Source organism: Miscanthus floridulus, chromosome 5 (genome assembly GCF_019320115.1).
Source record: "Miscanthus floridulus cultivar M001 chromosome 5, ASM1932011v1, whole genome shotgun sequence".
Lineage (NCBI taxonomy): Eukaryota > Viridiplantae > Streptophyta > Magnoliopsida > Poales > Poaceae > Miscanthus > Miscanthus floridulus.
Window position 1 is genome coordinate 107,558,536 of NC_089584.1, and position 26,000 is coordinate 107,584,535.

The 26,000-nt window shown below is 46.0% G+C and overlaps 1 protein-coding gene across 1 annotated transcript; it reads right to left on the reverse strand.

The window, feature by feature from the left end:
- Window positions 1-13,303: 13,303 nt before the first annotated feature.
- On the reverse strand, window positions 13,304-14,161 carry LOC136455093 (uncharacterized). Its single transcript, XM_066455254.1, has one exon. The coding sequence runs from the start codon at window positions 14,159-14,161 to the stop codon at window positions 13,304-13,306; it is 858 nt and encodes a 285-aa protein (XP_066311351.1).
- Window positions 14,162-26,000: the final 11,839 nt, after the last annotated feature.

Sequence of the window (26,000 nt, forward strand, 5' to 3'; positions counted from 1 at the left end):
CAGAAGGTGCAGGTTGTTAGGAGGATGTCCTATCACTCTCTAGGTGGATAGCCATCCCGCCAGTCTCAGCAGGCTTACCAGGCACCTCGCATCCAATATTGTGCATCTACTCTATAGGTGCAACAGCAGTCCCAGGGACAGCAAGTTCTACCTCGTTAGGGATAGGGGAACAAGTCGGGTGCTTATTTCAAGTGTGGAAAGGAGGTCCACTATGCTCAGGAGTGTTCACAAAACCAGCCTACGCAGTCTTCCCTTCCTTTAGCCAACTCCTGTCTGGTCAAGAGGACGATTATCAAGAAGAAGGTGTCCGTAAGCCGCTCTGGGCAAGTCAACTTCACTGAGGCTGAGGAGATTTTGCAAAATGAACCTATGATGGCTGGTATGTTTACCATTGACTCCCACCCAGTATATGTGTTATTTGATTCTGGAGCATCACATTCATTCATGAGCATGGGGTTTGCACAGAGGCATAATATATCTCTTATGGTTATTCTTATTGCCTATAGAATCAGTACTCTGGGTGTGCAATTGTGCGTTAATACTTGGACAGACACAGACAGATTAGTGCTAGCCACTCACACTTACCGTCTCTAGTTTATGGTGCTGCCTGGGCAAGGCATAGATGCAATTCTGGGCATGAATTGGTTGCGAGTTTATGGGGTAGTCTTGAACCTTAAGCAGAGAGTTGTTGAGTTACGGCTTCCTTCTTCCAAGGATAGGATGTATCTTCTTATGCCCTCCGATCTAGCCTTACCAGTTGTTGCTCATGTTGAAGCCTCTCTTGATCTTGCTTCTATTCCTGTGGTCTGTGATTTTTCGGATTTCTTTCCTGAATATCTACCTGGGTTGCCACCGGATAGGGATGTGGAGTTTACTATTAAGTTAGAACCTAGCATTGCTCCTATTTCATGGCATCCTTACTGCATGGCTCCTAAAGAACTAGCAGAAATGAAGAAACAGTTAGAGGAATTATTGGAGAAGGGCTTTATCCGTCCTAGTTCTTCACCATGGGGTTGTCTAGCTATTTTGTGAAGAAGGATGGCACACTTCATATGTGTGTGGATTATCGCCCTCTCAATACGGTAACCATTAAGAACAAGTATCCTTTACCTCGTATTGATACTTTGTTCGATCAGTTGGCTGGTGTAAAAGTGTTTTCAAAGATTGATCTTCATTCTAGGTATCATCAAATTAAGATTCGGCCACAAAATATACCAAAGATAACTTTCTCTACTAGGTATGGGCTGTATGAATACCTAGTCATATCCTTTGGTCTCACCAATGCTCCTGCATTTTTCATGTATCTCATGAATTTAGTTTTCATGCCAGAGTTGGACAAGTTGTAGTGGTGTTCATTGATGATATTTTAATATACTCCAAGAACAATGAAGAGCATGCACAGCACCTTCGGATAGTACTAAATCGATTAAGGGAACACAAGTTGTATGACAAATTCAACAAGTGTGAGTTTTGGTTAGATCGAGTATAATTTTTGGGATATATTCTAACACCTGAGGGTATCTCTGTGGACCCAAGCAAGGTGTAAGATGTGTTAAATTGGAAGTCTCCAAAGTCAGTGCATCAGATCCATCAGTTCCTTGGTCTTGCTGGTTATTATCGACGCTTCATTCCTGACTTCTCCAAAATAGCTCAGCCAATGATCAAGCTACTTAAGAAGGATGTCAAGTTTGTATGGAGTCCAGCTTGTGAAGAAGCTTTCCAAGCTCTGAGCATTTTCTTACCACTGCTCCTATTCTCGCCCAACCAGATAATGATAGGCCATTTGATGTGTATTGTGATACCTCTAGGACTAGATTGGGATGTGTGCTTATGCAAGATGGACGTGTGATAGCTTATGCTTCACGTCAGCTGAAAAAGCATGAGGTGAATTATCCCACCCATGATTTAGAGCTAGTTGTTGTGGTGCACGCTCTAAAAATTTGGAGACATTATTTGTTGGGAAATAAAGTGCATATTTATACGGATCATAAGAGCCTCAAATATATTTTCACTCAGTCCGAGCTGAACATGAGGCAACAGAGATGGCTAGAGCTAATCAAGGATTATAATTTAGAAGTTCATTACTATCTAGGAAAAGCTAACGTGGTAGCTGATGCCTTAAGTCAGAAGTCGCATCAAGTGGAAGAAGAATCCTTGTCTCTCAACCATGCTAAGGTGCTAGCTCACATTGCTTTAGTCTCGGATTTACTTGACCAAATTATTATAGAACAAAGGCAAGATGTTGCAGAAATTCCGAGTATCAAGAAGTTAATTGCTGAAGGGCGTGGTCCTCATTTTGGTGTTGATGATCAAGGTGTAGTGAGGTTCAAGAACCGATTGGTGGTTCCCTCAAGTGATGAGCTTAGGAGAAAATTTTTGGATGAAGCTCACAATTCCAAGTTATCTATTCATCTGGGAAGTAACAAGATGTATCATGATTTGCGTCACTTGTATTGGTGGCCAAATATGAAATAGGACGTTACCAAATACATCTTGGAATGTGACATTTGTGGAAGGGTTAAGGCATACCATATGCGTATGCCTGGATTTCTATAGCCCTTGCCTATCCCTATTTAGAAATGGGAGGATATTTCCATGGACTTTGTTGTGGGTTTGCCCCGCACGACAAAGGGGTGTGACTCTATTTGGGTCATCGTGGATCGCCTTACCAAGTTTGCTCATTTTCTCCTAGTGGATACAAGGCATTCAGCCAAGAAGTATGCGAAGTTATATTTTGATTGGGTTGTGACCCTATATGGGGTTCCTCTTACTATCATCTCTGATAGAGGGTCAATCTTTGTCTCTCGTTTCTGGGAGCAACTCCAGAAATATCTTGGTACTAGTCTCCTCAAAAGTTCAGCTTATCATCCACAGACTGATAGGCAAACAGAAAGGGTCAACCAGGTACTTAAAGATATGTTGAGAGCTTGTGTCATTTCTTTTCCTGAGAAGTGGGATGAATGCTTGACTCTAGTTGAGTTTTCTTATAACAATAGTTATCAAGAAAGCATTTGAATGGCACCATTTGAGGCCCTGTATGGCAAGAAATGTTGGACACCTCTTAATTGGGTTGAGGTGGGAGACAGTGGTTATTTCGGACCTGATTTTATAAAAAAAAGCTCGAGAACAAGTTAGCATTATTCAGTGTCATTTGAAGGCAACTCAAAGCTATTAGAAAACTTATGCGGACAAGCGAAGAAGGCCCTTGCAATTTGAAGTTGGTGATTATGTGTATCTCAAAGTGTCACCCATGAGAGGGGTGCATCGCTTTGGTGTCCGGGGAAATCTAGCCCCTCGCTATGTTGGACCTTACAAGATTTTGGCCTAGTGTGGTTTTGTTGCCTATCGTATCCAGCTCTCGGATATTTTGTCAGCAGTACATAATGTCTTTCATGTTTCTCAATTAAAGAAGTGTTTACGGATTCCTGAGAAAGTGGTGGAAATTGAAGGACTCACTCTCCAACCTGATCTTTCTTATATTGAGCATCCTGTCGAGATCTTGGATAAAAAAGAAAGAGCGACCAGAAACAATATGGTGAAGTTTTATAAAGTTCAGTGGCAAAATCACTCAGAGGACGAAGCAACGTGGGAGCAAGAAAGCTATATCTTGAAGCATTATTCCCACCTTCTTTCTAGTTCACCGAGGTAATTATCTTAAATCAAAATTTATTTCTTATCTCCTTTCCCACACTAGGCATATGAAATCTCGGGGCGAGATTTTGTTTAAGGGGGGTAGAATTGGAACACCCTCGGTGTTACACCGTAAATCATCTACTAAAACATGTCATGAGCATCATACTTGTGTGTCAATGCATGTGATAAAGTGTGTAGATCAATTTCTATAACTCAAAATGATCAATAAAAATGCTAAACGAAAATTGATTTGATAGTTCATGCATATCAAGTTGGGTTTGAAACTAATTTTTATTGAACAAAAGTGCTATAGAACATGTATGTGACACTTAAATGAAGTTTGAAGTACAAACTTTGTAGATGATGGTGACATACTTGCGGTCGAAAAATGATATTGCTAGCTAATATTTCCACTAGCTTAGAAATCACAAATTGAAATCAAGTTCAGTTCAAAACTTAGAAAATTTCCAAGTCTGTCAACAGCTAGACATTGATATGTTTAGCAATTTATTTTGAGAGATTGGGCTAAGGGGTAGTATAGTGTTATAGCTCGATTTGGTAGTCTCATGTGCCATCTTGAGCATGGTGAAGATGGTTTAGGTTTAGAAGCAACCATTTGATCATGTTGAGCGCTTTAAAATTCATGCACGTCACATGTCTCGGGATGGTGGCGATGTGTGCGCGGTCACCGCGCGGCCACCCCACATCGCGCCCATGACCGCATCCCGAGCGATCACCTCGTACCGCCGCGCTTGGCCGGTCGGGCTGCCTGGGCTTGGCTGAGGCCGGCCGCAGCGAGCCGCTGGCCCCGTTCCCTTCTGCCCAGCCTCGCGCTGCCGCCATTGGTGCCGCCGCGGCCGCGCTACGCTACCATCGCATCCGTCCACTACTGCCTCGCGTCGTGACACTACCACTGTCGTCGCATCGTCGTCGCATCCACGCCTGTCTGATATACCCCTACGCCACTGCCGCGCGCACGTGGTTGAACCGTTGTCGCCTTGTCATTAATGACACTGCGGCGCGCGGGCCACGCTGATCGGGCGCGCGCGCCTGTCGGCTAGCGCTGGCGCGTGGGTCTCTTGATCTCGCTGCTCGCGTCCGACCAAGGCGAGGACGAGCCGAGTCCACCTGCCTCGCCCCATCTCTCTCTTTCTCTCTTTCTTCCTCTGCTTTCCGTCGCGGTCACGGCGAGTCAGAGAGCGAGGACCTCTCATCAATTTCTCATGCCTGTGTCTCCGCCTTTATGTCCTCTTGCCGACCATCCCCACCCCGCCTTGATTATGGCCAGGCCGAGCTCCAATTTTTGGAGCTTTGCTCCTGCTATCGCGCCATTAAGGCCCAGCGCGCCTCATCGTAGCCAGCTTCAACCTCGCCATCTCGCGTCGAGTTGACCGCACTTCTAGCCTCGACTAGAACTCATCTCCGTTGTGCACACGCTAGTCGTAGCCCTAGTGCCACCTCCATGCTGCTAACATGGCCATGTCGCTGTGGTTCACCGTCGAGCTTGTCGCGCGCACGCGGACAGACTTGCTCGGGGCGTCTCCGGCCAGGACACTGCCACGGGTTGGATCGTAGTGCGTCACTGATGCTTACCCATCACAGAGAGGAGGACGACAATTCATAGATCAGCACATGGGTGCACAGCACAGTAACCGATCAGCCTGGCAATGGACTAGACCCACGCGTCAGCCAGCTGGTAAAACGCTAGGTGCACCCGGGAATTGTACACAGGAAAATAAAAGGTAAGCTTATTAATTATGGAAAAATTCTCAGAAAATTCTAAAATAAACTAGAGTCACCCTATATCATACCTAGACATTTTCCACTCATTTTCCACTAGTTAAAATTGTAGAATAATTTCCATGGTCCTTTTCATTCGTGTTTAGCCGATAAACTTTAATAATTTATATCTTGTCCGTCTTAATTCTGAATTCCATAATTCTTGCACCATAAATCTTCTAAAATAAAATCTTACATAACCATGCCCTTTCTCCCAATTTTTTGTGCCCATTTAAATTCTAGATATGTTTGCTTTTCATTTCTTTTAATAATAACCCGTAGTAGTAGTTAAACCCATATATTCGCGTATGCATGTACCGTGACACATACCCGAATATAAATACATGCCCAATCACCTAAAATGGTAACCACCCATATATACACATACTTGGATGTGCCTGATACCCGGGTACACCCATGTGTCGATCCGTGTCGGTTAAGAATCGTCAGTTGCTGTTGATTATAGTCAGGTCACAGATTTATTATCCTGAGCACATACTTGCTTATGGGAGCGGGAAGGCTCGTTGCTCTCTTGTAGGTTCTGGCTCTTTTCAGACTGACTGATTGGAGATGGGGATGGTGGAGGTCTAAGCACCACACTGAGTCCGGGACTCAAGGATGGGGGCTTAGAGTCCAAGTTTGGATGGGGACCTGGACCTCTTGATAGGAGAGTGGTGGGTTGGTTTTGCTTGTGCCTCGGGTACAAGCGGGATGTGTGTTTCAGGGTAACCAGCTGGGATACATTAGTTCGCGAATCACCGTGTGCTACGGTATGGCTTGACTATGATCTAGCACCGTAGTAAGAACTGAAAGATCAAAAGGAATACATGGATCTGATTGCTCAACTCTTGCTTGAAAGTAGAACATATGCTTACATAGAATGGTTAGCTAATGAACTAATCATAACTGCTAATAAAACATATACATAAGGATTCACTACTAGTAATGCTTTTCGCAAACAAAAAGAAAACCCAGCAAACCATAAAGCTTATCATATCCTTTAGAGTCGGAAAATTATTCCCACTAGTCGGATAAGTCTTGCGAGTACATTGTGTACTCAGGGTTTATTTACCCCTGTTGCAGGTGTAGCTTGAGAAGTGGCTGTTGTGTGGAGAATTCTTCTGGTAGGCACAGACGGATCATTGTATCTTGTTGTTAGATGTTTATTTTACTTCCGCTGTTTAAATTCCGCACTCTGAACTTGGTATTGTAATAATGTATTTCCGAGAACTCTTGTTGTATGAAATGGACTAAGTATTATAAACTCGTTCTCATTATTGGATCCTAGATAAAAGACGTGGATTGTTTGAGTTCTCCCTTGGGGTGTGCTCGACGGAACCATCCGATGTAGCCAACTTTCGGGGTGCTTAGTGTCTGGTGGAGGACGAGCGCCTCCGGAATCATGCTATTTCGGGTGGTTCTGCCACAACCACCAAGTGTTGGTCGACACAACGGGGACTAGCGTGCCGACAAGCACGTGAACCTCGGTAGAAAAATCTTATGTCAGTTGTGATTGGAATTCTTCTGATGATTCACTTGGTATTTATTGTCTTTTGCCACGGCGGTATAATGATCTCACTCACTCTTTTGTATTTACTTTGATATATAGTTGTGTAGCAAGGTAGTTTAGTGTAATTAGTTGGAGAGCTTGCTTGTTAAGTTGAGTAGCTTGTCCAGTGAGACTCTTTAGTGTAGCTAGTTTGAGAGCTCATTAGTTAGAGAGTAGTGACTTAGCCATTGATTGATTTAGAGATATTAATCAACTAGAATTATGGTATAGGTGGCTTGCAACCCTTGTAGAGCTAGAGCAAAATTATATTTCGCCTTTTAAGTTACTAACCCTTTACTCTAGTGAATTTATAAAGATTTTTTATAGGCTATTTACCCATCTCTGGTCATTTAAGACCTTTCAGGCGCCTAACTGAAACCAAGCGAAGTGGGCTGGCGCGGGATGCGAGCAACATGCAAACATCATGACGCATGTGGGCATGGAGTCGAGCCGGCGGCAAGGTAGGGCATGGCCGGTGAGCCAAAGAACGCGCATGGAGGACGGCTGGACAACGGGGAGAGATATGCATGCAAAAAAGAAAAAAAGAAATAGAGGATGGTTTGTGTAAAAAGCAAACATAAACGAAAGGATATGGACCTCCGGTGCGCGTTATAATAAGTTAAGAACTAAAACCTGCACTTTAAAAAGTGTTGTACCTAAGTGATATAGGGCGGAAAGGTTTGCTCTTGATTATTTAGGTACGGGAGTGAGTATATATCGTAAAGAAGGAAGCTGCTATGGCTGCAAAAACTAATAACTGAACAGTACTGTAGCCATAACTGCGCTGCAACCACTACCAAATAATCCCCGCGTCATAGCACGAACTGGAAATTAATTTAAATTCTGTCCATGATCCGTTATGAGCTGAGAGTGAAGCTTGCCTACGTACCTTAATCAATGCTGGTGAAAGCGGTCAAAACTAAAGTGTAAATAGAATATTACTACATATACTAGTTTAGTGGGGCTCGTTCTTGGTGTTTTATTGTACTTTTTTTGAAAGAGAAATGAAAATAGAAGCTGAAAATACGAAAATGGTAATGGCTTCTACCTTTTCCGACCACTGTGACGATTTACCGGTTTAGGACGAAAATTCCCATCGATATTATATAATTCTTTTGCCTATATCTACATTCTTATAGTCCTGTGTTATTTGATTCTATCACTTAAGGATGGTTTACATGTGTGCGAACTCGTATGGGTAATAAAGCATGTTTTTAGTTAAAGAAAAGGTACAGCATGACTGAAGTCTCCTGGCTTAGCAGTATTCGTATGGGGTGTTCTGTAACCTTTTTTTAGTATATCAATGTATCGTAACACGGGAGTTGCTATATTTCAAGTGCTTGATTTAAAAAAAAATTCAAGCAATAATCTTACACAAACAAATAGTACAACTAAAAAAATAACTCACAAGATACAATTTACATTTTTTCTATAACTAAATAATGACAAAATTGCATGTCGTCGGAACAACAATAAAAAAAATCATCATCAACAACAAAGCCTTTAAGTCCCAAATAAGTTGGGGTAGGCTAGAGTTGAAACCCAGCAGAAGCAATCAAGGTTCAGGCACGTGAATAGCTGTCTTCCAAGCACTCCTATCTAAGGCTAAGTCTTTGGGTATATTTCATCCTTTCAAGTCTCCTTTTATTGCCTCTACCCAAGTCAACTTCGGTCTTCCTCTGTCTCTCTTCACGTTACTATCCTGGCCTAGGATTCCACTATGCACCAGTGTCTCTGGAGGTTTCCGTTGGACATGTCCAAACCATCTCAACCGATGTTGGACAAGCTTCTCTTCAATTGATGCTACCCCTAATCTATCACGTATATCATCATTCCGAACCCGATCCCTTCTTGTATGACCACAAATCCAACGCAACATACGCATTTCCGCGACACTTATCTGTTGAACATGTCGTCTTTTCGTAGGCCAACATTCTGCACCATACAACATAGCAGGTCTAATCGCCGTCCTATAAAACTTGCCTTTTAGCTTCTGTGGTACCCTTTTGTCACATAGGACACCAGATGTTTGCCGCCACTTCATCCACCCTGCTTTGATTCTATGGCTAACATCTTCATCAATATCCCCGTCTCTCTGTAACATTGATCCTAAATATCGAAAGTTATCCTTCCTAGGCACTACTTGACCTTCAAACTAATATCTTTCTCCTCTCAAATAGTAGTGACGAAGTCACATCTCATATACTCAGTTTTAGTTCTACTGAGTCTAAAACCTTTGGACTCCAAAGTCTTCCGCCATAACTCCAGTTTCTGATTCACTCCTGTTCGGCTTTCATCAACTAGCACTACATCGTCCGCGAAAAGCATACACCAAGAAATATCCCCTTGTGACCTCATCTATTACTAAGACAAACAAATAAGGGCTCAAAGCTGACCCTTGATGTAGTCCTATCCTAATCGGAAAGTCATCCGTGTCTCCATCACTTGTTCGAACTCTAGTCACAACATTGTTGTACATGTCCTTAATGAGCCCGACGTACTTCGTTAGGACTTTATGTTTGTCCAAAGTCCACCACATAACATTCCTTGGTATTTTATCATAAGCCTTCTCCAAGTCAATAAAAACCATGTGTAGGTCCTTCTTCTTCTCCCTATACCGCTCCATAACTTGTCTTATTAAGAAAATGGCTTCTATGGTTGACCTTCTGGGCATGAAACCAAATTGGTTCATAAAGACCCGCGTTATTGCTCTCAAGCGATGCTCAATAACTCTCTCCCATAGCTTCATGGTATGACTCATCAACTTAATTCCCCGATAATTAGTACAACTTTGAATATCCCCTTTATTCTTGTAGATCAGTACTAATATACTTCTCCTCCACTCATTAGGCATCTTGTTCGATCGAAAAATATGGTTGAACAGCTTGGTTAGCCATACTATAGCTATGTCCCCAAGACATCTCCACACCTCGATTGGGATATCATCCGGTCTCATCGCTTTACCTCCTTTCATCCTTTTCAACGTCTCTCTGACCTTAGATTCTTGGATTCTCCGCACAAAACGTCTATTGGTGTCATCAAAAGAGTCATCCAACTGAAAGGTTGTGTCCGTATTCTCACCATTGAATAATTTATCAAAATACTCTTGTCATCGATGTCGGATCTCATCCTGCTTCACCAAGAGATGCTCCCTTTCATCCTTAATGCACTTAACTTGGTTGAAGTCCCTTGTCTTTCTCTCATGAACTCTAGCCATCCTATAAATATCCTTCTCTCCTTCCTTCGTACTCAAACGTTGGTAAAGATCCTCATACGCTCTACCATTTGCCATACTTACAGCTCGCTTTGCAGTCTTCTTTGCCACCTTGTACTTCTCTATGTTGTCCACACTCCTGTCATGGTACAAGCATCTATAACATTCTTTCTTCTCCTTAATAGCCCTTTGGACTTCCTCGTTCCACCACCAAGTATCTTTAGCCTCGCCTCCGCTTCCGTTGGTTACTCCACACACCTCTGAGGCCACCTTCTGAATGTTGGTTGCCATCTTCTCCCACATGTTGTTTGTCTTCTTCTTCCTTCTAAGAACCCTCTTTGATAACTCTTTCCCTGAATACCTCTGACGTCTCCCCTTTTAGTTTCCACCATTTTGTTCTTTCAATCTTAGCTTGTTTATCCCTACGGGCACGCACCTGAAAATGAAAGTCTGCCACCAAAAGCTTATGTTGAGAAACAACACACTCCCCTAGTATCACCTTGCAACCCAAGCATACTCGTTTGTCCTTTCAAATGAGTTAGATCGAGCTCCCGGTGGCCCATAGTTTGAGAAAACCCCCGTCAGGAGATAACAATAGCTTTTTTTAAATAACAACAATAGCCTTTCTACCTTTGTCAAGGGCATGGTGATCTAGGGTAGCTGGCCCTCGACTACGGAGCTCGTAATCTCGTGCTGTGTCTTCCAGTAGCGAGGTTTTGCCCCTCGGCTGGCTGGGCTTCGTTGGATAAGAAAGAGAGAGAGATTAGATGGAAATAATCTTGCTTATCCTTCACGGTTCTAGTTACAGGCATATATGGCCAGAGGCCCAACTCACGGGAGGCAAAAGCTCTCCTTAATTCTAGGAACTAAAAATAGAAAACCAATCTAAACTTTCCAATCTAGCCTTTCCTATCTAGCCACTCATGGTGGAGTCAGCCTAGGCCTGAGCCACGCACGCCGCGCGTTCAGCGTCCCTGCGCACGTCGTGGGTGCGCCTGCGCCTGTAGGCTTGGCCCCACATGACATCTCTCCCCCCTTAAGGTCTAGCTCGTCCTCGAGCTGAAAGTCTAGATACCGCTCACGGAAGTCGTCGAGGTCCTCCCAGGAGACAGATGTAGCTGGCTCATCGCGCCACTGAACAAGAACTTGATGCACGCCACGAGCCAAGCGAGCCTGGTCAACACGCACTAGTTCAGGAGGTATGGCACCATGGTGGATGGCCGGTAGGGCATGCGTGCCGGCGTGGATGTCGTCGTGGATGGCGACCAGGGCCGGGTCCGTGGCTTGGGTGTGACGGAGGCGGTCGATGAAGTCGAAGCGGGGAGCCGAAATCGCCAGGATGGCACCCTCGTCGGTGTCGCGTCAAGAGAGAGCGTTGGCCACCGTGTTCATCACCCTGGACTTGTACTCGATGGAGAAGTCAAAGCCGAGCAACTTGCCCACCCAATGGTGCTGCGGGATCGTGGTGAGGCGCTGGTTGAGGAGGTACTTGAGGCTGTAGTGATCAGTCTTGACGAGGAAGCGACAACCCCACAAGTATGGCCGCCAGTGTCGCACGGCGTGAAGGAGCCCGATGAGCTCCCGCTCATATGCGGCGAGGGAGCGGTGGCGCGGTGCGACCGGCCGGCTAAAGAAGGCGATCGGGTGACCGACCTAAATGAGCACCGCGCCGAAGCCATAGGTGGACGTGTCACACTCCACCATGAAGGGCTTGGTGAAGTCCGGTAAGGCCAGCATAGGGGCTGACGCCACCGCCCTTTTGAGCACGCTGAAAGCAGCCGCTACGTCGTCGTTCCACGTGAACCCCTCCTTCTTTAGGAGAGACGTGAGAGGTGCGGCAATGGCTCCATAGTTGTGGACGAACTTCCTATAGTAGCCCGCCAAGCCAAGGAAGCCACACACAGCACGTGCTGAATGAGGCTGAGGCTAGTCATGGATGGCCTAAACCTTGCCCAGATCCATGGCCACACCAGCCACGGAGATGATGTGGCCGAGGTAGGAGACTGAGTCAACGCTGAACGAGCACTTAGAGCGCTTGATGAAGAGGTAGTGTCGGTGAAGAGTGTCGAGGACGACGCGGAGGTGGCGCAGATGGTCCGCCTAGGATGTGCTGTAGATCAAAATGTCGTCAAAGAAGACAAGCACAAACCGGCGGAGGTAGGCACGCAACACATCGTTCATGAGGGCCTGGAACGTGGCAGGGGCATTGCAGAGCCTGAATGGCATGACCAGGAACTCGTAGAGGCCGTCATGTGTGCGGAACACGGTCTTGGCGACGTCCTCCGGCTTCATGCGAACTGGTGGTAGCCAGATCGGAGGTCAAGCTTGGTGAAGAAGTGGGCACCGTGGAGCTCATCGACCACCGGAATAGGAAATGCATCCTTAACGGTGATGGCGTTCAGCGCGCAGTAGTCGACGCAGAACCGCCATGACCCGTCGGCCTTCTTGACGAGGAGGACCGGCGACGAGAATGCCGAAGAGCTACGTCGAATGAGCCCTTGGGCCATCATGGCCGCACACTGACGCTCCAGCTCGTCCTTGTGCAGGACTGGATAGCGGTAGGGTCGGACGGCCACCGGCGGCACCCCCGGCACCAGGGTGATGTTGTGGTCATGGCTGCGCAGTGGCGGCAAGCCCTGGGGCTCAGTGAAGACGTCTCCGTACTTGCCCAAGAGCTCCTCCAGAAGCATGCTATTGGCCGAAGTTGTGCTCACAGCCGCTGCCTTGGGCCCGGCCAAGCCCTACCAACAGAAGCTATGGCCCTGGTGCTGGAAGGAGACAGAGCAGTTGCTGAAGTCCTAGACGATGGGGCCCAGTGCAGCTAGTTGCTTGGTGCCCAGCACCACATCGTAGGCAGCCAGGGGCATGACGAACAGGTCCCTAGGGAACATGTCACCCCCAACAGACAGCGGTGCGCTGCGGATGACGCCCAAGCAGGTAACTCGCTCACCATTGGTGACCATGGCTGTGAGGCATGGTCGACACTGGAGAGGGAGACCGGATCGATGTGCAGCCGCCTCGGAGATGAAGTTGTGGGTGCGGCCAGAATCGAGGAGGGCCATGAGGGATGCTAGCCCGAGCGTCACCGTGATCTGCATCGTGTCGGAAAAGGTGACCTCGGCGATAGCCTAGAGGGAGAGCACGAGCGCATCCTCGGTCGCTGCATCCTCCGCGTCGTCCTCCTCTTCAACACCCTCGAGAAGGAAGAGCCTCTTGCACACGCGGTTATGACCACGGGTGAACTTCTTGTCGCAATTATAACAGAGGCCAAGGCGACAGCGCTTCTCCTGCTCCGCATGGGAGAGGCGTTTGATGGTGCGCCCCTCCACTATGATCGGCGCCGGCATGGGAGCCTTGGCTCTAGGCGGTGCTAGCAGGGCCAGACATGGTGGAGGCGCCGGCAGCAGACCCCGAGGCGCGGGCTTGGGCGCCTGCAGAACATACTGCTCGCGGAGCTCAAACTGCCTGGCCAGACTCATGGCAGCCGCCAAGGTTTGCGGGTTCTGGATCCGCACGTCGATGCTGAGCGGCGGTTGAAGGCCGCCCGTAAACAACTGGACCCGTTGCACCTCATCGAGGTGACCAGCGCGGGGAAGAAGGGCCTGAAACCGGTCCTGGTACTCCTCGACCGTGCCCGTGCGGCGGCACTCGGCCAACTCGGCTAGAGGGGCAGAGCGCAGCGGTGGCCCATAGCGCAGGTTGAGCAGCTCCGTGAAGCGCCGCCAAGATGGCGTGCCCTCGTCTTGCTGCACTTGCATGTACCACAATTGGGCGGCATCCTCCACATTGTAGGAGGCCATCCAGGTCTTCTCCTCTTCCATGATACGCTGCTGATGGAAGAACGAGTTGCAGCGATTGATGAAAATCAGCGGATCAGACTTGCCATCGTAGCGCGGAAAATCCATCCGATAGTGCTTCGGTGGCCGGTCTTGATGGTGCTCCCTAGATCCCGACCGAGGCCCGGAGGACGCCGAGCTGCCCGACATCGTGGTTTCCAGGCGCTTGATGGCCTGGGAATTGGCCTCCACGGTGATCTGGAGGGTCTGGATGGATTTCACCAAGGTGTCCAGGGAGGTCTACAGGGAGGCGTTGTTGGTGGCGTCGTCTCCCATGGTGGTAGCGGCGGCGGCGGCGGTGGTGGGTGGTGGTGGGCTTTGCGAGGCAGAGGGCGGCTGCGGCGGTGATGACGAGGAACGAACAGGCGAGGAACGCCGGGATCGTGATACTAGGTTGTCAAGGGCGTGGTGATCTAGGGTAGCTGGCCCTCGACTACGGAGCTCGTAATCTCGTGCCGTGTCTTCCAATAGCGAGGTTTTGCCCCTCGGCTGGCTGGGCTTCGTTGGAGAAGAAAGAGAAAGAGATTAGATGGAAATAATCTTGCTTATCCTTCACAGTTGTGGTTACAGGCATATATGGCCAGAGGCCCAACTCACGGGATTCTAGGAACTGAAAATAGAAAACCAATCTAAACTTTCCAATCTAACATTTCCTATCTAGCCACTCGTGGTGGAGTCAGCCTGGGCCTGAGCCACGCGCGCCGCGCGTTCAGCGTCCCTGCGCACGTCGCGGGTGCGCATGCGCCTGTAGACTTGGCCCCACATGACAACCTTCGTGGACTATCAGAGTGGACATAATCTATACTCCTTTCATCCCAAAAAGAATTGCCTGCGATTTTGTGCATGTATAAAATTTGACTACATTTATAGAAAATATTAGCAACCTTTATATCTCTAAAAAATATTATAAAAATATATTTAACAACTAATCTAATATACTTGTTAAGCACCATAAATATTAATAATCTATTATATATATTTGGTTAAAATTAAAGATATTTGACTCTCAGAATATGAGAATGACACTTTTGTGGAACTGAGAGATCTTCTAGGATGGAGAGAGTACATACATCCCAGGTCTTGCAATCGTTGTGGATATAATTTAGCTCGCTGCTGTGTAAGTTTGGGCATTCATGGCGTGGAGTGATCCTCTCCCAAACTTTGTAAACAGTTTTTTTTAAAAAAAATTATAAACATTTTTAGGTTCTTGATTTGACTGTAGGATGAACAGTGCTTGAGTTTTGAAAAATACTATCTTTTTAACACATCGCCATGGCCAAGCTTTCACGGGATTACAGTTGAGCTACTCCAGCAGGCCCCTCCTTGAATCCCACAATTATGGGTGAAGGTAAAAAATTGTGCTCAGCTGGGCTTCTACTTGAGCCCTGAATTTTGGGTGGGCACCGAAATCCTCCCTCCAGCACCCATTCATGAGAGCTCTAGGCCAGGCCCTGAAACGACGGTTTCCGCTCGTTTTCCTCATGACAAGCTCCGTCCCTCGCATCCCCCGCTCCGCTTCTCTGCTCCATGGCGGTTGGATCTGCTCCCTAGCAGCTTGATCTTCTCCCTAGCCGCTCGATTTGCTCCTTGCGTGCTCGTCCCTCCCTCCGGCATGGCCTACGACGGATGCGGCGGCATAAGGCCTGCACGACCACCCGAAGCGCGACGGCGCGGATCCGACCTCGCCTCCCTCCCTCTAGCTCCTCCCTACCCTCCCTCACCTCCAGCTCCTCCCTCCCTATGGCCTTGAGTTGCGGCCTCTGCTCGGGCTCCCTCTCGCACGCCGTGAACGGCTCCTCCGGTCTGCGTCGATGCCTCTGCTCGGGTTCCCTCTCACACGCATGTGCGCCCGTCGCGGCTCCTCCTCCCCGGGCCGCCGCTCATATGCGTGCGTGGCCACCAAGGCTCCTCCCTCCCCCAAACTGCCGTTCAAGGTGGTACGCCCAACGCATGCATCCATCGCTCCCTGTACAGAGGAAGAAGAAAGAGACAATGACAAGCATGTCATGTTTGTCATTCTCTACCTGAATAGATTTAGGGCCCAAATTTGGGTGCTGCCATTGGAGTGGAAGAAAAAAATTGAGCCAACAAATATGAGGAGCACCCAAATCAAAGTAGGGGTCCTGATTTAGGTGCCCGTGCCCCTGGCTTCCTTTGTTGCTCAGTTGCAAAGTACATAAGCAGCAAGGGTGCGTTTTTGTTGCTCTGAACATGATTTGCAAAAAGTATCTAACCCTCAATCTATTGGTTGCCTACTTCACGCCTCAAGGAGTTGCACAATGGAGGCAGAGGAATATGAATTGGGCTAGTGTAGGTTTATGCTTACAATTTCTCACGTACAGGTACATGAGCCGAGGAAAAAAGAACCTTTGCAAGAACTAAGTCATATATGGATAAAATAAAATACATGACCTGAGAACAAATTGAAACAATTTTGCAGTTAAACATCAAAGCAAGGTTCAGTTATAAATATACAGAACAAATAGGTTTCACGCACATTCAACAGGGGTCTTATACATAATACAAGAAAGCCTCATCGATTTTCTTGGGAAAATCCAAATACCAGTAGTTAGGGTTCCTTCTACCGATTGATTTTAGTCAAATACATTGCAAAATCATTAACAAATGATCAAAAGGATAGACGAGGGAAGCTACACTCCCTCATCTTCATGGGCGTCCATCCCGGAAAGCGTGGCAGCGGCATGGCGTGTCGCTCTCTCTCGCGGGCTCGAGTCCACAGACACACCAGATCAGGGCTAGGCCATCATCCCTGGTCTCCCTCTGCCTCGCTCTCACGGACGGGCGCAGGTCGCTAGCTCGGAAAAAAAATAGGATAGATCCTCGCTCTAGCGTATACGTCTCTGATCTGCTGCCACGTGTACAGCCTAAATAATCAAATCCTCTAGATTTTTCTCCGTCTACCTGTACTGATTTATGATTGACTTGGCCCATGTAAGTCCACGAAAGGCAGACAGATGAGTGCTGTTGAATCCTTGAGACTGGACGCGTGACACCAGATCAGAGACGATATGCACCGAAACACGGTGGATACAACATATATCCATTTTTTCCGCTAGCTCTCCCTCGCATGGCGCTAGGCGTGTTGCGACTTGTGAGCCACTAGTATCAGGGCGCGCGCCTTCGCGCACCCGTGCAGCAGTATCAGAGAGCGACTACATATCCTTCGGATGATTTTATTTTAGTCCATCAATCAGATTTATATCCAATCATTACATGACGCCTAGTTTCCTGAAAGCAGAGCAAAATCTGGTAGACAAAGAAAGGCAATTACACCCAGATTTTATAGAAAAATAAAACAATAAAGAGTGAATGAAATTACAACAATCGACAACCAGATCTAATCAAATATGCGACCTGCTCACGTGTAGCAACAATTCCACCATCAGCTTTACACGTGCAACAAAGAGAAGATCTTGCAAAAAATAAGTAAGCACTCATTTGAATAAAAGAGATACAAATGAAATGAAAGATAGAATAATCAACATTAATGGAAAATACATTGTTATGGTCACGCTGATGTTCAAGTTCATGTGATGAGCTCCATCTAGATTTGATATCTAAAAAATCATATAGTTACAACTTGCAAAAGCTACCATACTGACAAAACTGAGATGTCAATTATTAAAACTATTTACCTATGTACACAAAGAATTAGAGATCAAAAGTACTGAAAAACTAACATGCCGAGATAGCTCCTTCCATTTTTTCTGAACCTACTCACTTGAATACTTGTTCTAGCTGCTAATGCAGAAAACCGGCTTGATGCACTGCTGACAGACAGAGAATATTGAAACTGAGTATAGGCAATTTAATAGTGATAAAGCAGAATCTCTACTGACACAAAAATATTGAAACACTGACACTCAAAAAACATAATAGAGTATTCACTATTGCATGAACGTGATCTCCACAATTTTAAGCATCCTGATGCACCATCCCAACTGCATCACAGTACTCTGAATATTTTACCTCTATTTAGTTACTGAACAGAGTTTTTGAAAGCTGAACCAAACTGTAAGTACAAAAAAAACTGCTAGGCAGAGGTTCAAACCTCTTAGCTGCAGTTAGTGACGGTAAAGGGAAAAGAAACCAGTTGCAACCAAATCAAAGGATTTGACTAATGTTGCTGTTCTTCTTACCTAAAAGACGGGAAGCAGCTAACATTGCCATGAAACCGCTACACCCCAACATAAAAAATAAGAATGAACTCAAAACTTATTAACTGAAACTAATAGCAGCATTTACCTTGTCTGAACTAATAGGAACAGTAACTATAGCATGAAAGGGATATCAAATGTTTCTCTATAGAGTCAATCTTACAAAAAAAGAATCAGTATACAACTCTAAGTAGGAATCAACTCTAAGTTGTCGTTATCCTCGTGACCTGTTTTTTTGTTGTGCTGGTTCCCCTCATCGCCTGTTTCTTTTTTGTGTTGGTTCCCACTCATGTGCGTGTACAAATATCTGTCTTAGTACACAAAGAAACAACACTGTAGGAAGAACAGAAAATTTTGCTCAAAATCAGGAATGCAGACTGCCATGCTAGCACCCATACCAAAAATGAACTAATAAGGTAAGGGTAGACTACCAAAGTGTAGGACAGATTTATTGGCCATTCACTAACAAATTGAATAAACTATGTGAACCATGGCAAACTGATCTTGCCAATTTTGATCTGGCAACACAGCAACCTATGGGAACACTGAGTGCTTTGGCAAATCGAAATTGGCCAAATGAATGAATAGCCGATTGTCAACCCGAAGATCCGACAATTATTATGTATCCAAATAGTCTGCCTCTGCATGCTTACTAATAATATTAACTTATGGATGCATTGTGAATGGACCTTGACGTTTCAGATAATATTCGCTAAAGTAAGGAGAAAAGACTTTTTAATCACGTACACAAGAAATGACCCTGACTTACAGCAGATAAGATGCGGTTACATGGCTGAGAGCATAAAAGGACTTCAATATTGTGAGGAGCATGTAAAGTGTATCCCTTTCTCGCAATCAAACTTAGACATGAGGAAACACGTACCTGCATTAGTGCAGAAACAAAAGGAACCATGTTGCCTTATCTGCATAACAAATTTTAGTTAACTAACATCAATAGCTTGTTCACCTTGGTCAACCCAAAAGCACAACTTGTAGAAAAGTAAGGTAAGAAGTGGTTTTAATGGGGAACCTATTGTTATTTTAGGTTGTTTTCTTTATAAATTTGGAACATAAGGCAATGCATGTCATCACACATGAAGTTGATCGGACGTTGTGAACAACAGGTGCAGCTCAGTTTCTTTATTGTCCCTATGGTTCGGTTAGTTAGCCTCATATGAATTAGCTCGTTTGGAGATATAAGATAGCTAACCTATCAAATTATCTCATATGAATCAGCATCGTATGACAGGCTATTAGTCTATTTAAGCTTTAAACAAAACTGCATGTCATGTACAGTGATGTAGTTCGCTCTCAGAAGAATAAAAAAACACTCTGAGAGCATAACATTTTATCTAAATTTTCCACTAAATGAAGGGTATGGCCTAAGTAAATCGACATGATAACTCAAATATGGCCTAGAAGTGGGTAGTCTAACTGACAGTAACTACATAAATAGGTAGACATACTAACCTTCTTTTTCTGATGAATCTCTGCCATGAGCCCTGTGATCCTGACCAATGACTTTCAGGTTGTCAAATGGACACCGGAAAGCTGCAAATGCCAAGTAACAGATGAAATTTCAAATCACTTTGCAGACTGAAGTGTCATCGTGGTGCATGAGTATGTGAACTGTGAAGCGTGAACTGCACAAACCACAACCACTGACCTAATGTGTCTCCTCGTACATTCAGATAGGAGAGCATTGTGTTTCGTCACGCCTTCAGATAGGAGAGCTTCATTATGCTCCCACTGTCAAACTCCATGGCAGGGAAACGAAACCGATAGAACAAGGACCTGAATGACGGGATAAAAAAACAAAATGATCAAGGTTTAGCCGGCTTGATGTGTTAGCCCAATGATGGTCAGCACAGTTCAATACAGCATACTGCAGCTGTCCCTACTAATTCAGATCTAGAAACTTAGCACAGAGATTTAAAACAAAGTAAATAGAGGTGGATCACACGTAGACATTTGCCTTTCAAGGCTGCAACGATTATAAAGTGAAATGTTATTTTCTGACTAGAGCAGACTATTAAAGAGGATTCGTTCGTCTGTGACATGGCTAACTCTAGCGAATGATAATCGCGAGAAGTTAGGAACAAAATTGCCACTACATAAGTTGTCGATTTTACAGGTGAACCAAATTAGGCAGATTGACTTTGGCAATGCTAGACTTTGAAACCAGCTAAAGAAGATGTTGAGATAGATGAGCCTCCACAACTTTGAGACATGCAATCAAATAGGCTATTCATCTGTGATAGCACTGAGCATCAGCTGAGTTGCATCATCTGCGTCTTCGAGCCAGCAAAGCACTCCTATTCCCCAGGGAGTAATCCGAAGAATGGCAACAACCATGCGTAACAAAAAAATGGGTTTCTTAGCTTGTTTTAGTACAAATGCCAGAACACTGTAACTCCTTTAGAAAGTGGGGAATAAGGAGTGGTAAGAGGGCTGCTAAGTTGGGATGTTATGTTGCTACAATTTTTAGGGATTGTGCGCACATGCGAGAAAGCGCAAATAGTAACATGTGTGCATGTGCTAGACAAATATTTGTGGCAACTTGGCAGGGGGGTTACGATATAACAAATGATGAAGAGAGAACGGATAACTGCAGCAACTTGACCAATTTTTCTCCTGGAAATGGAGCAGCACAGGTGATGCTTGAACCATCTGTTTAAGCAGCATAGATTGATTGTAAGGAAACTATTCTGATATCACGAAACTATTGTACTAAAAAGAAAGGAGGCATGGACTCTGTTAGACTCATTGCATATGCAGAAGATAACTATTAAGTTTGTTACACATGAAGACTGACTAATACAGCCAAAAGCTAAAACAAACGGGCCACTGTGAAGATGGTTCAGGCGCATTACTTGCTGTAAAATGTAATGGAAAATAGTTTTACCTGGTGAAGAAACTATGCAATTTGGTGTACTGAACATCCATGTCTTTTAGTACTGTCCATAGCACCAAAAAATCAATACTCCTGCAAAGGCATAGTAAACTAATATTTAATCTCTTGCTTGAAACAGAGCTCAAATTTTAAGAATAGGTGAAAAAAGTTCGGTGAGCGAAGGGAGCTTAGAAGAACTGAGGATAAGATCAGGACAACGACACCAGTTCAGTCAGGATTAAAGCATGAAACAACACTAACTAAATGCCCACAGAAGATCATATGGAAGCTGGTATGAACTGCATGGATCATGAGACCTTAGATGCATGGGTCAGGAATTTGAAAACTTGTAGAAGCTCATATAGGAACAACTTACACAACTGAATGACTACTCCATAACGATCGAAATGCTTTATCGGACCTTACATTCGCAAAATCACTCTTGCATTTCAAGCACTGAAGATTAAAGGCTTTTGTGCGTTACTCCAGAAAGAGAACGAAAAGGAAATCTGGGAAAAAAAAAGAAAAAAGATAGTAACTTACGTAGCAAACGTTTTGATCCCGAATTCACCATAACTTGGGCATATTTAATGATTTCCAGGTAGTTTCAAGCAGCAGTTCAGAAGAAACAGAAGTTAGTAAACCGTAGGTATATAACTAAAGAGACCCTAAACACAATCTTAAAAAAAAGATAGTAACCTATGTAGGTAAAGTGTTGTTCCTAAATTTACAAAAACTTGGGCACCGTAAATTTGTTCCAAGTTTTTTGAAGCTGCAATAGAGAAGAAACAGAAGTAAATAAAAGGTGGGTATACAACTAAAGCCCTCAGTGTGAATCTTTAAAAAAGAAATAAGATAGTGACCTATGGAGCTAAAGTGCTGTTCCCAAATTCACAAAAACTTGGACATTGTTAATTTGTTCCAAGTTATTTGAAGCTGCAACTAAGGAGAAATTGAAGTAAATAAAAGGTGGGTATACAACTAAAGCCCTCAGTGTGTGCGTCTAGCTACATCTGGGAAAAAAGTGGGGCTGAGCTCCAATTGAGAAAACAAATGGCCTTGTTATGGAACTCTTAAATTCAGCTCTGGATCATTTACCCCTAAATTCCTTGATCTACATCATTTTTGGAGAGGAAGCAGAAATAGCAATCAGAATTATGAGGTAAGCAAGTAAATTAAAGACCTCCAAATTTACAACCAAAGACACATATACTAAAGTAAAAAAAACAGTAAAGAAAATTAATCTTTGGACAGCCGGTTACCAAGCGACATCTGCTATCAGCTGAAGAAAGCCTCAAGCGGTTTCATACATAAGACACATGCACGGGAGAAGTTAGTTGGCAAAAAAAGAGCTCTTCCATAACTTCACAAAATCTACCTGTAGAAGCCTGGAGCAGTAAAGTAGAATGACAGATAAACTATTACACCTGTAAGTGACATGAAAATCAACAAACACATAAAGGATAAAACTGAGAAAGGAAACTAAAGCATGTAATTGTTAATACAGGAAGTATAATCTTCAGTGTAGTCCTGAGAGAAGGCAAGACCATAACCAGTTAGTTTAGCTCTGAAAGTAAGGTGCTTAGAAGACAACATACAAATAGTGCCAACTAATGATTCCATTGGAAAACTGAGACTCAACATATCAATAAGCGAGGAGCCAGGTATTTCATAGTTCATACAACTGCACACCAAAGAAAGGAGATTTAGCACAATCTGTGCACACATTGAAAACAATCACGTAGATCAGGCACTGAAAACAGTTGAAATAGCTCGTGCTAAACAGAGCCAAACTCCTAGAACTTTTTTCCCTGGACCAGTTTGGAGCCATATTTGCACAAACAAGGTCTATGCTGCGAGATGTGAGCTTCATCAAGATAGAGAAAGTGAGGGCAAGAGAGAGGAGAGCTGGGAGCTTACCTCGTCATCCACGCAGCCACCGCTGCTGTCGTTGGCGAGCATCTCCACATGGAAGCAGGGCACCACCGCCAGGGGTGGGGTCGGCGCTGGGCGCCCGCGACCTCTAGCACGGACAGCTAGGGTTTCCTGTAGCACACGAGCACACACAGAGCAGAGGGAGGAGGCATCACCGAGGGGCAGCCATGCCTACGGCCATCGGCTCGCCCGCTTGCGCCACGCCATGGCCGGGGACAGGCACCGTAGCCCCATGGCCTAGCAGCGCCTCGCGCGGTGAGCGGGCGGTGCAGGCACGGCCGGCACGGCGCGAGGCTAGGAGAAGAGGAGGAGGGGAGAGGAGGAGGAGGAGGCTGGCCGCAGCCGCCGTGCCCGCCCGCGCCGTCGCCACCCCTGTCCGCGTGGAGATTGAGAGGGAGAGGGAGAGGGAGAGGGAGAGACCGACGGGTGAGGGAGAGAGGAATTTGGGAGAAGAATCTGGAACAAGGGAGAGGGAGAGACCGACGGGTGAGGGAGAGAGGAAGTTGGGAGAAGAATCTAGAACGAGAATCGGAAGCCCAAGTATATATTTGCCAGGTCAGATTCGGATGAGAAGCCAGGGAAGCCAAGATGAAGCAGCTAAGAAGCCGGATAAAGCAGGAGAAGCTGCTTCCGGCGAAATCCGCTTCGAGCGTTTTGGACCGTCGATCGGCAGATCGGACGGCGACAAATTTTCAAGACGACGTGGACGGTGGTTCTGTCGGAGGAGCATTTTGGGCTTGTTTAGGTAAATGTGCCGGTGGTGCGAGCAGTGTGTGCAAGAGGAAAGAGAAATAAAGAGAAGCACACAAGTAAAAGATAAGTCAACGACATTATATCGTTTCATATGCTTAATTTATGAAAAATAGAGAAAAAAAGATTGAAAGATCTCCATCCCTCGGCTCCCCTCATGCGCATGCAGAACGTCCAAGCAGCTATAGAAGGCGGTTATGACAAATGAGTCATTTTGCAACATGTACGGCATCTCGATCTACTTTTTTGAAAAAGAAAAACATCTAGATGAAACACTTGCAACATTCGTACAAAATAGCCGAAACACTTGCAATAAGCATTCGAAACACTTGCAAAAGCACATAAAAGCTCTTGGAAACCATTGTAAACATATGTAACATCTAGATAAAATAATTGCAACATACGTGTGAAAACATATACAACATCCAAATGAACCACCTGCAATGAATGTTTGAAAAAACAGATAAAAAATTTGGAACATACATTTGAAATATGCGTGTATAGCCATTGCAATATGTGCAACATCACGATCTACTTTTGCAACATCAAGATGAAACACTTGCAACATCCAGACGAAATATCTGAAACACTTGAAACGTAAGCATGTAACATGCGCTGCGCAATGTCACCTTGCTGCTTTGGACGAGGTACCCAAGCAGTGTGGACACGCCGGTGAAGGAGAGCACCATGATGGCCAGGAGCCTCCACACGCCGAGATCAAGGTCCCTACCAGGGAGGTCCACGTTGATGAGTGCCCGAAGGAGGTCGTCATTGTTGTCCCCCACGCTATGGAAGACGTCCGACTTGTCAACCACGCTGGTGTCAACGAGGCTCTAGAGGAGGGGGCATGGTGTGGCGGTAGATGAGGCGTAGAGAGGAATGGAGGCGTCGGGCAGAATGAGGGCAAACGCCTGATGCATTGAAGCCACAACGAGCGAATTGAGTAGGGATTATGTCGCTAGGTAAAGATGAAGGAAAGAGCATAGAGGGAAGAAGACTGATTGCTGTTGGACCCAATTCACTACACAAGCCTAGAAATAGGACGCGTCCGGATATACATGTCCGGATGAACGCCCTAGCAAAAAAAACACGTACATAGCTCCCCCCGCCAGTAGCCCGCCCCTCACGCACGCCACAACATACCCACCTACACACGGAGAAAGGAACATAAGTGTTCGCTTAAACTTATCAGTTATGCTATAATGTTTTTCTGTGACAGTAAAATAGCCGCAGCCGGCTTAGACGGTCTCCAACAGCGTAGGCAAAGGGCGACCCAAACCTAAAATACGTCGTGCACAGTGTTTTACGTCCAAAAACATGCTCTAACAGAGAATGCAACCAAACACCCATTTTGCGTACCAGCACATGACAGAAGGCAAAAAAGTGTCGTATCTCTCCACGACGCAAAACACTGGAGCGAACGACGACAGCGAGGCGCGCCGGCACCTAGAAGCTTCGCACGGGGGAGGTTGCATCCGCACCATCGGTGGAGGTTGCCCCTGCTCACCAATCCATGCTCGCCCCTGCTCGCTGGTCCGCGCCGCTGGGGTTGGCCTAGATCTCGCCAGTCCACGCCGCATGCAGGGAGGCGGCGTCAACTGTGGGAGGTGCTCCCGCCTAAGCAGGCTATGCCAATGCCCAACGAGCAGCCTCGAGGGAGGGGGAGCACTCGTCCTTGTCGTTAGTGAGGGAGATCTCATCCCATCGCATGGATTTGGACCTACCAGTGGAGGGGAAGAAGGGGGTGGCATCAGGGGAGAGAGGGCCTGCTCCGGTTGCGTTGGAGCACTGTAGGATCCCACAAGCAACAACTCGGTGGCACGTCACGCCACGGACGACCCACCACCACCGAGGGCGCACTATAGCGGTGCTACCCGCGCGTCGCCCGGTGACTGCGCCAAGCACTCCAGCAGAGGAAGGAAGGAGCACGGTGGAGGAGGAGGTGGGGACGCGGACTCCGGCCACCGGCCCTGTTTAGGCGGTGTGGGGGTATTGACCCCTATACCCTTACGGCTAGGCTTGGGCCGACCTAGATCAGAGGGTCCAGTCCACCAAAGGACGACGCGCGGCCCAGCCAACCTGTTCGGAGTCCCGCACAAGGAGTCAAGATAGATTTGGTAATTAAGCAAGATCCTGGTCAGTTAGAATAGGAATCCTTATCCGGCCACCTATGGCAATTGTAACTAGCTAGGATTAGTTTCCAGATCTGTAACCCTGCTCTCTGGACTATATA